Source organism: Lutra lutra, chromosome X (genome assembly GCF_902655055.1).
Source record: "Lutra lutra chromosome X, mLutLut1.2, whole genome shotgun sequence".
Taxonomy (NCBI): domain Eukaryota; kingdom Metazoa; phylum Chordata; class Mammalia; order Carnivora; family Mustelidae; genus Lutra; species Lutra lutra.
The window spans coordinates 46,234,953-46,251,232 of record NC_062296.1 but is presented as its reverse complement, the minus strand read 5'-3'; the positions used below and the strand labels follow the sequence as shown (position 1 = coordinate 46,251,232).

General features: G+C 37.4%; 1 protein-coding gene across 1 annotated transcript in view; it reads right to left on the bottom strand.

The window, feature by feature from the left end:
- Nucleotides 1-16,280, bottom strand: part of ATP7A (ATPase copper transporting alpha) — a 176,612-nt gene that overhangs the window by 107,347 nt on the left and 52,985 nt on the right. Inside the window, exon 2 of the mRNA XM_047715684.1 lies at nt 8,769-8,909. Within this exon, the coding sequence (XP_047571640.1) occupies nt 8,769-8,888 (120 nt within the window). The 5' untranslated portion in view covers nt 8,889-8,909. The remainder of the gene's footprint in view (nt 1-8,768; nt 8,910-16,280) is intronic.

The following is a 16,280-nucleotide window of genomic DNA, read 5'->3' as shown; positions in this document are numbered from 1 at the left end:
ACCTGTGAATTCAACAGGTGATCTAAGAAAAGAATAGCTATAACTCTACGAAGAGAAAAAAAATCACTTTCTGCAAGATGGGAGAATGACAAGACAGAAAAACTCACCTCAAAAAAGAGAACAAGAGGCAGTACTTCCAGGGACCCAATCAGTATGGACATAAGTAAGATGTCAGCACTAGAGTTCAGAATAATTATTATAAAGATACTAGCAGGGCTTGACAAAAGCATAGAAGACAGTAGATAATCCCTTTCTGGAGAAATAAAAGAACAAAAATCTAATCAAGTTGAAATAAAAGGCTATTAATGAGACGCAAACAAAAATGGAGGCTCCAACTGCTAGGATAAATAAGGCAGAAAGGAGGATTAGTGATACAGAAGATAAAATGATAGAAGAATAAAGAAACTGAGAAAAAGAGAGATAAACAACTACTGAATCACGAGGGGAGAATTTGAGAGATAAGTGATACTATAAAGCGAAGCGATATTAGAATACTTGGGATCTGAGAGGAAGAGGATAGGGAATAGGGCAGAAAGTATATTTGAGCAAATTATAGCAGAGAACTTCCCTGATATGGGGAAGGAAATAGGCATCCAAATCCAGGAAGCACAGAGAACCCCCCTCAAAATCAATAAAATTAGGACAACACTCCGACATATATTTGAAACTTGCAAATCTCAGAGACAAAGAGAAAATCTTGAAAGCATCCTGGGGATAAGAGGTCCATAACCTACTTGGGCAGAAACATTAGACTGGAAGCAGAAGTATGCACAGAGGCATGGCAAGTCAGAAAGGACTGGCATGATATATTTAGGGTGCTAAATGAGAAAAATATGCAGCCAAGAATACTTTTTCTGGCTAAAATGTTATTAAAAATAGAAAGAGAGATAAAAAGCCTCCAGGACAAACATAAACTAAAAGAATTTGTGATCATTAACCCAGCTTGCAAGGAATACTAAAAGATATCCTTTAAGCAAAGACAGAGCCCAAAAGGAACAAAGATCAGAAAGGAATAGAGACAATATACAGAAACAGTGACTTTACAGGTAATACAATGGCACCAAATTCATATCTTTCAATAATTACTCTGAATGTAAATAGATGAAATACCCAATTCAAAAGACATAGGGTATGAGATTAGATTAAAAAAGCAAAATCCATCAATATGCAGTCTGCAAGAGATTCACTTTAGACCCAAGGACACCACCAGATTGGAAGTGAGGGAGTGGAAAACCATTTATCCTGCTAAGGGACATCAAAAGAAAGCTGGGATGGCATCCTTTATATCAGACAAATTATATTTTAAACTAAAGATTGTAATAAGACATGAGGAAGGACACTATGCCATACTTACACCATGTGTCCAACAAGAAGATTGAACAATTGTAAATATTTATGCCCCTAACATGGGGGCATCCAATTATGTAAACCAATTACCAAAAAATTAAAGAAACACATCCAAATCAACAAAGAAGTCAAATTTTCACTCTTCACACATGACATGATATTCTATATTAAAAACCCAAAGACTCCACCCCAAAATTGCAAGAACTCATACAGGTTTTCAGCAAAGAGGCAGGATATAAAACAAAGGCACAGCAATCAGTTGCATTTCTATACAGTAACAATGAAAAGAAAAGAAAAAGAAATAAGGAGTTGATCCCATTTACAATTACACCAAAACCCATAAGATACCTACAAATAAATCCAACCCAAGAGGCAAAAGATCTATACTCAGAAAACTATAGAAGACTCATGAAAGAAATTGAGGAAGACAAAAAGAAATGGAAAAACATTCCATGCTCATGGATTGGAAGAACAAATACTGTGAAAATATCTATGCTACCTAGAGCAATCTACACATTCAAAACAATCCCTATCAAAATACCATTAACTTGGGGCACCTGGGTGGCTCAGTTGGTTAAGCATCTGCCTTCGGCTCAGGTCATGATCTCACAGTCCTGGGATCAAGCCCCACATTGGGCTTGCTTGCTCAGCGGGGAGTCTGCTTCTCCCTCTCCCTCTGTAACCGCCCCCCCCACCACTCTTGCGTTCTCTCTCTCATTCTAAAAAAAAAAAAAAAAAATGCCATTAACGTTTTTCACAGTGCCGGAACAAACAATCCTAATATTTGTATGGAACTAGAAAAGGCCCCAAATTGCCAGGGGATTGTTGAAAAAGAAAATCAAAGCTGGGGGCATCACAATTCCGGACTTCAAGCTCTATACAAAGCTGTAATCATCAAGATAGTATGATACTGACACAAAAACAAACACACAGATCAGTGGAACAGAATGGAGAACCCAGAAATGGACCCTCAACTCTATGGTCAACTAATCTTTGACAAAGCAGGAAAGAATATCCAATGGAAAAAAGACGGTCTCTTCAACAAATGGTATTAGGAAGATTAGACAGCCAAATGCAGAAGACTGAAACTGAACCTTTCCTTACACCACACACAAAAACAGACTCAAGATGGATGAAAGACCTAAATGTGAGACAGGAATCCATCAAAATCCTAGAGGAGAATACAGGCAGAAACCTCTGTGACCTTGGCTGTACCAACTTCTTGCTAGATACATCTCAAAGGCAAAGGAAACAAAGGCAAAAATGAACTATTGGTACTTCATCAAGATAAAAGGCTTTTGCACTGCAAAGGAAAACAGTCAACAAAACCAAAAGACAAATGGCGGAAAGGGAGATGGTATCTGCAAATGTCTTATCAGATAAAGGACTAGTATGCAAAATCAATAAAGAATTTATCAAATTTAACCCCCAAAGAACAAATAATCCAATGAAGAAATGGGCAGAAGACATGAACAGACATTTCTGCAAAGAAGACATCCAGATGGCCAACAGACACATGATAAATTGCTCAACATCACTCAGTATCAGGGAAATACAAATTAAAACCACAATGAGATACCACCTCACACCAGTCAGAATGGCTAAAATTAACAAATCAGGAAACAACAGATGTTGGCGAGGACATGGAGAAAGGGGAACCCTCTTATACTTTTGGTGGGAATGCAAGCTGGTGCCGCCACTCTGGAAAATAGTATGGAGGTTCCTCAAAATTTGAAAATAGAGCTACCCTATGACCCAGCAATTGCATTACTGGGTATTTACCCCAAACATACAAATGTAGTGATCCAAAGGGGCCCCTCACCGCAATGTTTATAGCAGCAATGTCCACAATAGCCAAACTATGGAAAGACCCCAGACATCCATCAACAGATAAATGGACAAAGGATATGTGGTGTGTATATATATATATATATATATGTGTATATATATATATATACACACACAATGGTATACTACTCAGCCATCCAAAAAATGAAATCTTGCCATTTGCAATGACACGGATGGAACCAGAGGGTATCAATGTCAAGCAAAGTCAGTCAGTCAGAGAAAGACAATTATCATATGGCTTCACTCATGTGGAATTTAAGAAACAAAGCAGAGGATCATGGGGGAAGAGAGGAAAACAAATAAAACAAGAAAAAATCAGAGAGAGAGAGACAAACCATAAGAGACTCTTAACTATAGGAAACAAACAGGGTTGTTGGAGGTGAGGGGAGTGGGGTGATGGGGTAACTGAGTGATGGACATTAAGGAGGGCATGTAATATAATGAGCACTGGGTATTATATAAGACTGATGTATCACTGGCATCTTACCTCTGAAATTAATAATACATTGTATTTTAGTTAATTGAATTTAAATAAAATTTTTTAAATAATTAAAAAAAGCAAAGCTGCAGTGATCAAGACAATACGGTAAGTGGCATAAAAGCAGATACACAGATGAATGGAACAGAATAGAAAACCCAAAAATGAACCCACAACTATATGGTCATTTAATCTTTGACAAAGCAGGAAGGAATATCCAATGGGAAAAAGAGTCTCTTCAACAAATTATGTTGGGAAAACTGGACAGCAACATGCAAAAGAATGAAACTGGAGCACTTTCTTACAGCATACATAAAAATAAATTCAAAATGGATTAAAGACCGAAATGTGAGACAGGAAATCATTAAAATCCCAGAGAACACAGGTATAATCTCTTTGACACCAGCTGTAGTGACTTCTTACTAGGTATGTCTCCTGAGGCAAGGGAAACAAAAGCAAATAATGAACTAATGGGACGTCATCAAGATAAAAAGCTTCTGCACAGCAAACTAACAAGGCAAACAACAACAAAACAAAAAGGCAACCTATGGAATGGAAGAAGATATTTGTAAGTGATATATCTGCCAAAAGATTAGTATCCAAAATACATAAAGAAGTTAAAACTCAACAAAGAAAAAACAATAATCCAGTTAAGAAATGGGCAAAAGACCTGAACAGACATTTTTCCAAAGACTTACAAATGGCTAACAGATACATGAAAACATGCTCAATATCACTCATCATCAGGGAAATACAAATCAAAACTATAATGAGCTATGACCTCACACCTGCCAGAATGGCTAGAATTAACAACACAGGAAAGAACATGTGTTAGTGAGGATACAGGGGAAGGGGAACCCTCTTACACTGTTGGTGGAAATGGAAACTTGGTGCAGCCACTCTGGAAAACAGTGTGAAGGTTCCTCAAACATGTAAAAATAGAACTACCCTGGGGCGCCTGAGTGGCTTAGGTCATGATCCCAGGGTCCAGGGATTGAGCCTGCTTCCCCCTCTCCCTCTGGCCCCTGACCCTGCTTGTGTGCTTTCTCTCTCCTTAAATAAATAAAATCTTTAAAAAAAAAAAAAACAGAACTACCCTATGATCCAGCAATTGCACTATTATGTATTTACCCAAAGAATACAAAAATACTAATTCCAAGGAATGCATGCTCCCTGGTGTTTACAGCAGCATTATCAACAATAGCCAAAGTTTGGAAAGAGACCAAACATCCATCCACTGATAAATGGATAAGGAAGATGTAGTGTGTGTGTATGTGTGTGTGTGTGTGTGTGTGTTTGCGTGTGTATTTGTGTATATACATTTTGTGTATATGGAATGTACAAAAGGAATGTTAATCAGCCAAAGAAGAATGAAATCTCCCATTTGCAATGAGGTGGATGGAGCTAGAGAGTATCATGCTAAACGAAATAAGTCAGAGAAAGACAAACACTGTATGATTTCATTCATATGCAGAATTTAAGAAACGAAAGAAATGTGGGAAAAAAGAGAGGAAAACCAAGAAACAGACTCTTAACCATATAGAACAAACTGATGGTTACCAGAGGCGGATGGGTTAAATGCGTGACAGGGATTAATGAGGACACTTGGGATGAGCACCGAGTGTTGCATGTAAATGCTGAATCATTACATTGTGCACATGAAATAATATTATAAAGTAGGTTAACTAACTGGAATTTATTTATTTTTTTAAAGATTTTATCTATTTATTTGACAGAGAGACAGACAGCCAGAGAGAGAACATAAGCAAGGGAAATGGAAGAGGGAGAAGCAGGCTTCCCACCAAGCAGGGAGCCCGATGCGGGGGTCGATCCCAGCCTGGGATCATGACCTGAGCCAAAGGCAGACACTTAACAACTGAGCCACCCAGGCACCCCACTAACTGGAGTTTAAATAAAAACTTGGGCACCTGGGTGGCTCAGTTGGTTAAGCAACTGCCTTCAGCTCAGGTCATGGTCCCAGAGTCCTGGGATCGAGTCCCACATCGGGCTCCCAGCTCCATGGGGAGTCTGCTTCTCCCTCTGACATCCCCTCTCATGCTCTCTCTCACTCTGTCTCTCTCTCTCTCTCAAAATAAATAAATAAAAATCTTTAATAAATAAATAAATAAAAACTTAATTTTAAAAAACAGAATGAGAGGTGCCTGGGTGGCTCAGTCTATTAAGCATCTGACTCTTGGTTTTCGGATCAGGTCATGGTCTCATGTGCCATGGGATCAATCCCTGTGTTGGGCTCCACACTCAGCTGGGAGTGTACTTGAAGAGGCTTTCCCTCTGCCCCTACCACCCACTCATGCATGCTCTCTCTCTCCCCAAAATGAATAAATAAGGGGCTCCTGGTTGGCTCAGTCAGTTAAGCATCTGCTTTAGTTTGGGTCATGATCCCAGGGTTCTGGGATCATGTCCGGAGTCAGGCTCCCTGATCAGTGGGGAGTCTGCTGCTCCTTCTATCCAGACCCAGTTTGTGATCTCTCTCTCTCCCAAATAAATAAAATTTTAAATAAATAAATAAATAAATAAAATATTTTTTAAAATTAATGAAAACAACAAGCTGCAGACTGAATAAAATATTTGCAAAACACATATCTAAAAGAGATTTATATTTGGAATACATAAAGGATAATCAAAATTGAATAAGGAAACAAAAAAAGATAACGGTTAAAAATTTGAGAAAAGTTTTTACAGCCATTTGACCAAAGAAGTTATACAAATACCTAACAACCACATGAAATGCTTAACATCATTAGCCATTAAGGAAATGACAATTAGTGTGATACCACTACATACCCACTAGAATGTCTATAGCTAAAAAGACTGATATACCAAGTGTTAGAGAGAATCTAAAAAAAGCAGAGCCCACAAACATTGCTGGTGAAGAAAATATAGTACAGTCACTATGATAAATCACTTGCGAACACCTCGACAAATGATACATACACTTAGCATATGATAGAACAAATTCAATCCTAGGAATCTTCCCAAGAGAAAACCTATGTCTAAACAAAGACTCCCATGTGAACACTCAGAACATTGTATTACATAATTACAAAAAAGTGGCAACAATCCAAATGTTTCCCAATAAGTGAATGGGCAAACAAATTGTTGGACATCCACACAAGGGAATACCCCTCAGCAATAAAAAGGAAAGACCTAGTGATACAAAAAAACAACATAAATAGACCTCAAATGCATAATGCTAAGTGAAGGAAGCTAGACTCAAAAGGCTGAGTTGAGAAAGCTGGATTACAGAGTAAAGATTAACCAAAACATTTTTTTTTACTCCAAAGGCTTTAAAATCAAAGACATTTTTTAAAGATTTTATTTACTTATTTGATGATCACAAGTAGGCAGAGAGACAGGCGGGGGTGGGGGGGAAGCAGGCTCCCTGCTGAGCAGAGAGCCGGATGTGGGCCTCGATCCCAGGACCCTGAGACCATGAACTGAGCCAAAGGCAGAGGCTTAACCCACTGAGCCACCCAGGCACCCCTAATCAAAGACATTTTTAACAACATGAAAATAAAAAGTTTTAAAAAGTAATGACCAAACATAATTCAAGGTTCTTCATACTGAAAATACTAGAATTACTCTGATAAGAATTTATATAAACTAGGCGCACAAAGCTAATCCATCAATTTCGTGGTAAAAGGCACCTTTATGATGATTAATTTTTTCAGAATTTACATGAGAGAATAATTCGGAGATGACAAGTTTGAGAACCATACGCAAATTAAATTGTATCTGTAGACACTATATGACCAGAAAATAAACTGGCCCAGGAATCATGCAACTTCAGTTCTAGTTTTGCTTTGGTAGTAGGTAGCTGTGTCACAAGTCACTTCATTAATCTAAGCTTCCATTTGGTAATCTGTAAAATGAGGAGATTAGAATATTGAAGTCATATGTAAGACCCTTTGTAGCTTTAACACATGTCTATGTCAAAAAATGAACATGGGAAACATTCAAAAATTTTTTATAAGACAGTAGGGGAGGTGGCATCACTATATTCCCTGTAGGGTAGTCTTGTATTGACTTTGGGACTTTTGGTTCTTATGGTTAGAAGGTGTGAAACAAAGCCATTTAATTTATTTATTTATAATAGTTATGTTTATTTTTTATTTATTATATATTTATTTATAATAGTTATATTACTAACTCAGGTTCATTACAGACAAATTAGAATATATTTATAAACCACTCTTCTCATCAACATTCTGAGATGAATTATAGCAGGAATGTGTTAAGGTGGTCTGAAAAAAGTCAATTTTATTTTTGCAATTGATAAGTGAAATGAAGGGGCACCTGGGTGGCACAGTAGGTTAAGCATCCAACTCTTGGTTTCGGCTCAGGTCATGACCTCATGATCATGAAACTGAGCCCTGCTCTGTGTTCAGCGTGGAGTGTGCCTACGTTTCTCTCTCTGACTCCCCGCCCCAGCCCCTCGCCACCCCCACTCTCTCTCTAAAGTAAATAAATAAACCTTTTTTAAAAAATTGAAGTGATAGGGGTGGTTGACTGGCTCAGTTGGTAGAGCATGTGACTCTTGATCTCAGGGTTGTGAGTTCAAGTCCCATACTGAATTTACACACTACTTAAATATATATATATTATATTATATAATATAATATATATATATATTATATATATTTAACTAGAAACATTTTTTAAAAAATTACTGTTACACCTTGTATGCATGTGCTTAAGGAAGATTACATTATTATTTCACATAATAACTGTCATGCTATATAAGAGAAGAAAGCCCAGCACCCTTTCTCTGAAAACATATATTTTAGTTTAGTATGAAATTAAGAGTAATATATATTTATTTATACTTATAAAACATAAATCTATAAATATACAACCATGGTAATGTCAAGCCATCTTCAGATGTCTTTAAGTTAAAACTACAATTTCTTATTTTTTATAAAAAGAAAAGTTAAAGGGGCAAAGAAAATATATTAATCTTCTCAGTCTTTATTGCCAAATGTGTCAGTATATCTGCTTCTATCTCAGTGTTTAAAGTAATTTTCTAGAATTCCAATCAACATTTGACTTTACTTATTTCCAAAGACTAACTTACTTTAATATGATGTACACCATTCAGTTTTCCAATCCGCTGCTCAATGGTCCAAACACAGGAACTACATGTCATCCCCTCAACAGAGATGGTGACCGAATCCACACCCATACTTCGATCCATCTTGATTTCTTCTTTACATTCCTATTAGAAACAATGAACTCACTAATTTCAGCCATGGAAATAATCCTTCCTCAACTTTCCCCCCAATTTCTCAACTGAAATTATTCTACAAATAAAATATGGTCAGCATGGGGTGCCTGGGTGGCTCAGTTGGTTAAGCGACTGCTTTCGGCTCGGGTCATGATCCTGGAGTCCTGGGATCGAGTCCCACATCAGACTCCCTGCTCAGCAGGGAGTCTGCTTCTCCCACTGACCTCTCTCCTCTCATGCTCTCTCTCTCTCTCTCTCAAATAAATAAATTTTAAAAATATATATATGGTCAGCATTCTTTTCTCTCATCTCATTTCACTCTCATCTCAGGACCACTGCTTTAGCTATTCCCTTGGAATAGACTTTCTTCTTACAGATACCTGCTTAGCTAACTTCATCTCTTTCAAGCCTTTACTCAAATTTAATCCCCATAATGAGTTTTACATTGACCACCCTGCTTAAAATTGTAATCCACATCCCTTCCATACATATCCACTCTGATTCCCCTTACATCTGCTCTATTTTGTCTTTTTTTCATAGAACTTATCTTCTAATATACTCCATAATTTACTTACTGTGTTCATTGCTCATTATCTGCTTTCCTGTGGTGGTTTCAAAATGTGCTCACAAATTCTTTGTTACTCCTTCTTTCAAAAGGTGGAATTTGGGGCGCCTGGGTGGCTCAGTCGGTTAAGCATCTGCCTTCGGCTGAGGTCCTGGGATCGAGCCCTACATCAGCCTCTCTGCTCAGCAGGGAGTCTGCTTTTCCCTCTCCCTCTGCTTGTGTTCTCCCTCTCTCTCACTTGCTCACTTTCTCTCTAGCAAATAAATAAAATCTTCAAAAAAAGAAAAATGAGGTGGAATTTAACTACTTTCCCTTGAGTATGACCTGTGCTCAATGACTTGGTTCCGAACAGAATATGGTGGAATAAACAAGGTGTAACTCCCAAAACTGGATCATAAAAGGCAGGCACTATGGGAGAGGGGTAAAAGTCACTGTGGATTCCTCCTTGTCTTTTCTCTTGAATGGCCCAAGCTGGGGGAAGCCATCTGCCATATGATAACGACACTCAAGCAGCCTTAGGGAGTGGTTCATGTGGCAAGAAATTGAGGCCTCCTGTCAATAGCCCTTGTGAGTGAACCATCTTAGAAGCTGGTATTTCAGACTTAATTAAGCCTTTAGATGCCTGAGGCTCCAGTCAACATACTGCCTACAATCTGGTGAAATACCCTGAACCAGAACCACCCAGCAAAACCAATCCCAAATTTATGACTCACAAAAATTCCAAGACAATAACTGCTTGTTGTTTCAAGCCACTGAGGTTTTTTTTAAGATTTTATTTATTTACTTGACAGAGAGAGATCACAAGTAGACGGAGAGGCAGGCAGAGAGAGAGAGAGGGAAGCAGGCTCCCTGCTAAGCAGAGAGCCTGATGAGGGACTCGATCCCAGGACCCTGAGATCATGACCTGAGCTGAAGGTAGCGGCTTAACCCACTGAGCCACCCAGGCGCCCCTAGCCACTGAATTTTTAGGTAATTTCTTACACTGCAATAATCAACTAATACATGTACCACTGGAATGAAAATTGTATGAAGGCAAGAATCTTTTGTCCCCACTTATAACTAATTTGAATCACATGAAATTGCCATTGTTGCATATCAAAATAGTCAAATACTGCCATTTTCATATAAATCAACCTAATATATCCCATGGAAACAGTGTTTTCCTCTGGTGAGAGGAACTAAATGGTTAGGGGATAAGGGTGGAAAAAAGAATGTTTAGTATATAACCTTTTATACCTCTTTTTAAAGTTGAGATATAATCGACATAACATGGTATAAGTTTAAGGTGTACAATGTGTTGGTTTGATACGTGCGTGTGTGTGTGTGTTTGTGCACGCGGGTGTCTGTGTAGTGATAGGATTACCACCATTAGCTAACACCTCTATCACATCACTTGTCATTTTTTTTGTGGTGATAACATTAAGATCTACTCTCTTCTGTATCTTTTAAATTTTGTAACACAGGATATATTATCTTTTCAAACACACACAGTAGACCTGAAATAATAGAAAACAATAATAGGGAAGGGAGTTTATAGCTGAGGCATTCTGAGAATCCTGCTCTTATTTGGAATGTTAAAAAAAGAGATAAACCTTAGATTTTGAGTGAAATAAGTCAAGCAGAGAGAGTCAATTATGGTTTCACTTACTTGTGGAGCATAAGGAATAACACAGAGGACACTGGGAGATGGAGAGGAGAAGTGAGTTGGGGGAAATCAGAGGGGGAGACAAACCATGAGAGACTGTGGACTTTGAGAAACAAACTGAAACTGAGGGTTTAGGAGGGGAGAAGGGTGGGGGGTTGGGTGAGCCTGGTGGTGGGTATTAAGGAGGGCATGTATTGCGTGATGGAGCACTGAGTGTGGTGCATAAACAATGAATTTTGGAACGCACACACACAAAAATTTAATTTAATTAAAAAAAATACATGTTAAAAATTTAAAGGTAACCAGTAGAAGACTAGAAATAGAATATAAAGCTTCCAAAACAGTAGAAGAAGAAAGAGAATAAAGAAAATTAAACCAAACCACTAGACAGGAAGGAAGATAAATGAAAATTACAAGAAAAGAAATAAGAACATATTTTTATAAAACTCTTTTGTTTAAAGGGTAAAGTGAAATGATTATGATAAAAGCAGCACTAGATTCAGGCTTAAGAAATTATTCAGGGTGCCTGGGTGGCTCAGTGGGTTAAAGCCTCTGCCTTCGGCTCAGGTCATGATCCCAGGGTCTTGGGATCAAACCCGCATGGGGCTCTCTGCTCAGCAGGGAGCCTGCTTCCCTTCCTCTCTGCCTGCCTCTCTGCCTACTTGTGATCTCTGTCTGTCAAATAAATAAATAAAATCTTTAAAAGAAAAAGAAATTATTAAGGAAAAAAGAGAGACTTCCCAGTGCAGATCTGAGGGCCTCTTTTAGAGCACTACAGATTACTCATGTTTAGGTAAATTACGGGGTGTTAATTAGAAGATGTTTAATTATGTGGACATTTGGAAAAATTTTATTTGGAAGAATATTAGCTCAATGTAAAGAATTTGCAAATTGTATAGATTTGCAAAAAAAAATCTTTTTGAAAAGATCACAAATTATGTAGAAAATACCGTTTTGTATAAGAGGGAGAAGAGAAATACTAAAGTAAAGTAAAACTGTTACCAAACCAACGATAAGCAGGAAGTAACCAGTTATTATGAAGATGCTATTACCTAAAATTGAAGTACAAATAAAAATACAAGTCTTGGGTCCAATAAAATTAATCCAGTATTCATTAGGGGGTCTCCATGCCCTTGGATAAAGATCCTGTAGTGTGGCCATAATCAAAAATTAGAGACACCAAAGTGTTTCTCTTAGACTTATTTGTCAAAATTAACAACGGCCAACTACAGGACTCAAAAGGGGGTTTACAAATACCAAGATTTACATTGACTCTATTTTGCCCTAAAAGTCATTTCTTTGAAAAATGCTAAACTACAGGAGGGAAATTTTTTTAAAAAATCAAAACACTGTGTAAAAATATCTCTAGAAGGACTCACAAATAATCAGTAACATTAGTTACCTCCCAGAGGTAACTAATGCTTCTGCATTTTGAATTATGTAAATATAAAACCAATTCAAAATAAATTAAATTTATAAAAAACAATTATTAAAACATTTCTTTGCAATAAATTTATTCCATGTGGAATAAAAATAATTACTACATCATCTCAGCTTTGCTAAGCTCAGAGAAACAAACAGAAATTGCTGCTGAATCTCATCCTCTGCTCCTAACAAAGCAAATAAGTAGATTCTTCTTTCTTTGACTGATTTCGCTGGAGCTCTGAACAAGTGGACCACCAATATAATTTCCAAATATCTAAAACCACAGAATTTCCTTGGGGATAAATTGTTTTCAAATGTTAATTGGTTTTTAGCACATATTTTTCATTATATATATATTCTTCTTTGAGATATAATTCACATACTATAAAATTCACCCTAAGACAAACAATTCAGTGTTTTTTAGTAATATTCACAAGGATATGCAACGATCATGACTATGTAACTGCAGAACATTTTCATTACCCCCAAAAGAAACTCCATACCCATCATCAGCAGTCACTCCTCAGTCCTCTTACATCTACTGGCAAAATGAATCTACTTCCTATCTCTATGGATTTGTCCATCCTGGTAACTTCATAAAAATGGATTCATTCAATATGTGTGGCCTTTGTGTCTGAAATTCTTTCACTTAGCATAATATTTTTAAGGTTTAACAATCTGTACTTCGTTTTTTTCACTTTCTTGATGGCATCCTTTGAAACAAAAAAAACTTAATTTTTATGAAACCAAATTTATCAATTTTTCTTTTGTTGTTTGTCTTTTGATGTCCTATATATAAGAAACCACTGCCACACTGAAAGCCATGAATATTTACTTCTATGTTCTAAGAGTTTGGTAGTTTCACTCTTACATTTAGGTCTTTAAATCCATTTGAGTTAATTGTTGTACATGGTGTGCAGCAGGGATCCAAGTTACATTCTTTTACATTGGATGTCAGCTTCTCCCAGAACCATTTTTTAAACAGCTTTACTGAAATACAGTTCGCATATAATTCACACATTTAAGGTGTAAAATTCAATAGGCGTTACATTCACAGGTATGTGCCACCATTACCACAGTCAATTTTAGAAAATTTCTGTCACCTCAAAAAGAAGCCTGATACCCTTTAGCTATCACCCTCCCACCTCCTAAGGCCCCCACCCCCACTGCCAGGCAACCATTAATCTCTGTGTCTATATAGATTTTTCTCTTTTGGACATTTCATATGAATGAAATCACATATAATATGTGGTCTTTTGTCACTGGCTTCTTTCACTTAGCATAATGTTTTCAAGGTTCATCCATGTTGTAGAATGTGTCAGTGCTTCATTCCTTTTTATGGCTGAATTATATTTCATGGTATGGATATACTATATTTTGTTTATCTATTCATCAGTCGACATTTAGGTTGCCCCCATCTTTTGGCTACTAAGAATAAGGCTCCTATAAATATTTATGTACAAATTTCTGTGTTTTCATTTTTCTTGGGTAATACTTGAGTGGAACTACTAGGTCCGAGAACTCTATGTTTTAACTGAGGAAATGCCATAGTTTTCCAAAGCAACTGTGCCATTTTACATTCCTACTAGCAGCATATGAGGGTTCCAATATCTCCACCTCCTCACCAACACTTGTTATTATCTGATTTTTTTTATTTTAACCATTCTAGTAAATGTTAAGTGGTATCTCACTGTGGTTTTGATTTGCATGTCCCTGATTACTAGTGATTTTGAACATCTTTTCATGTGCTTACTGGCCATTTGTATATCTTTTTTGGAGAAATGGCTGTGTGAGCCCTTTATCCATTTTTTTAAAGATTTTATTTATTTGAGAGACAGAGAGAGAGAGAAAGCATAAGCAGAGGGAGCAGCAGAGGGAGGGGGAGCAGCAGAGAGGGAGAAGTGGGCTCCCTGCCCAGCAGGGAGCCCCACATGGGGCTCGATCCAGGACCCCAGGATCATGACGAGATGAAGGCAGACACTTAACCAACTGAGCCACCCAGGCACTCCTTTTTTTCCTTTACCCATTTTTTAATTGGGCTTTTGAGTTTTTTGTTGAGTTACAGGATTTATTTATATATTCTGGATATTAATCTCTAATCACATATATGATTTCCAAATATTTTCCCCTATTCTGTGGGTTATCTTTCCACCATCTTGATAGAGTCCTTTGGTGCCCCAAAGTGTTTAATTTTGATGAAGTCCAATGTATTTCGTTTTGTTGCTTCTAGTCATTTTTAATTGAGATATAACTTATATATAGCATTGTATTAGTTTTGGTGTACAACAAAATGATTTGATACAAGTATACATTGTGAAATGATTAACCACCATAAGTTTAACATCAATTACCATGAAGTTAAATTTTTTTTTCTTATGGTAGAAACCTTTACAATCTACTCTCTTAGCAGCTTTCAAATATACAATGCAGTACTGTTAACAATAGTCACCATACTATATATTATATCCCCAGAACTTAAAGTTTATATCTTTTGACCACCTTCACCCATTTCATCCAGCTCCAACACCTACATCTGGCAACCCACCAATCTGTTCTCTTTATTTATGAGTTTGGTTTTTTTCAGAAGATTCCACATATAAGTGAGCTCATATAGTATTTGCCTTCCTCTGACTTCGCATAATGCCTTCAATCCATATTGTTGCAAGTCACAGAATTTCCTTTTTTATAGAAAGATTTTATTTATTTATTTGACAGACAGAGATCACAAGGAGGCAGAGAGGCAGGCAGAGAGAGAGGAGGAAGCAGGCTCCCTGCCGGGCAGAGAGCCTGATATGGGGCTCAATCCCAGGACCCTGGGATCATGTCCTGAGCTGAAGGCAGAGGCTTTAACCCACTGAGCCACCCAGGTGCCACCAAAATTTCCTTTTTTTAATGGCTGAATAATATTATGTATATATACACCACATTTACTTTATCCATTCACCCATTGAGGGACACTTAGGTATTTTCCATACCTTAGCTACTGTAAATAATGCAGCAATGAATATGGGGTGCAGATATCTTTGATACAGTGATTTCATGTCTTTTGGATAAATACCCAGAAGTGGAAACGCTGAATATGGTAGTTCTATTTCTAATTTTTTGAGGCACCTTCATACTATTTTCTATATATTCATTTTTAAAATGTAAAAACATAGAAACTCTGAAAGAGTGGTACCTAGGTGGCTCAGTTGGCTAAGCATCTGACTCTTGGGGGGCCTGGGTGGCTCAGATGGTTAAGCATCTGCCTTTGGGTCAGGTCATGATCCCAGGGACCTGCAATCAAGCCCCACGTCAGGCTCCCTGATCAGTATGGAGCCTGCTTATCCCTCTCCCCCTGCCATTCCCTCTGCTTGTATTCTCTGGCTCTACCTCTCTGTCAATAAATAAAAGATATAAAATCTTTTTTAAAAATCATCTAACTCTTGATTTCTGCTCAGGTCATGATCTCAGGGTCATGAGATAAAGCCCTGCTTCTGGGTCCATGCTCAGCGGGGAGTCTGAGATTCTCTTTCTTCCCCTCCGTCTCCACCTCCCCGTCCCCTCACTTGCAAGTGCATGCTCTTTCTCTCTAAAAATAAATAAATAATCTTTTTTTAAAGAAGAGCTGAGAGAAAAATTCATCACTAAGCCCACATTCTGTCTTAATTTTATTCAACTTGCATTAATTATGGAATAGTTATAATTTATAGTGTGACTTTATATGAAATTGATTCATAATTATTAG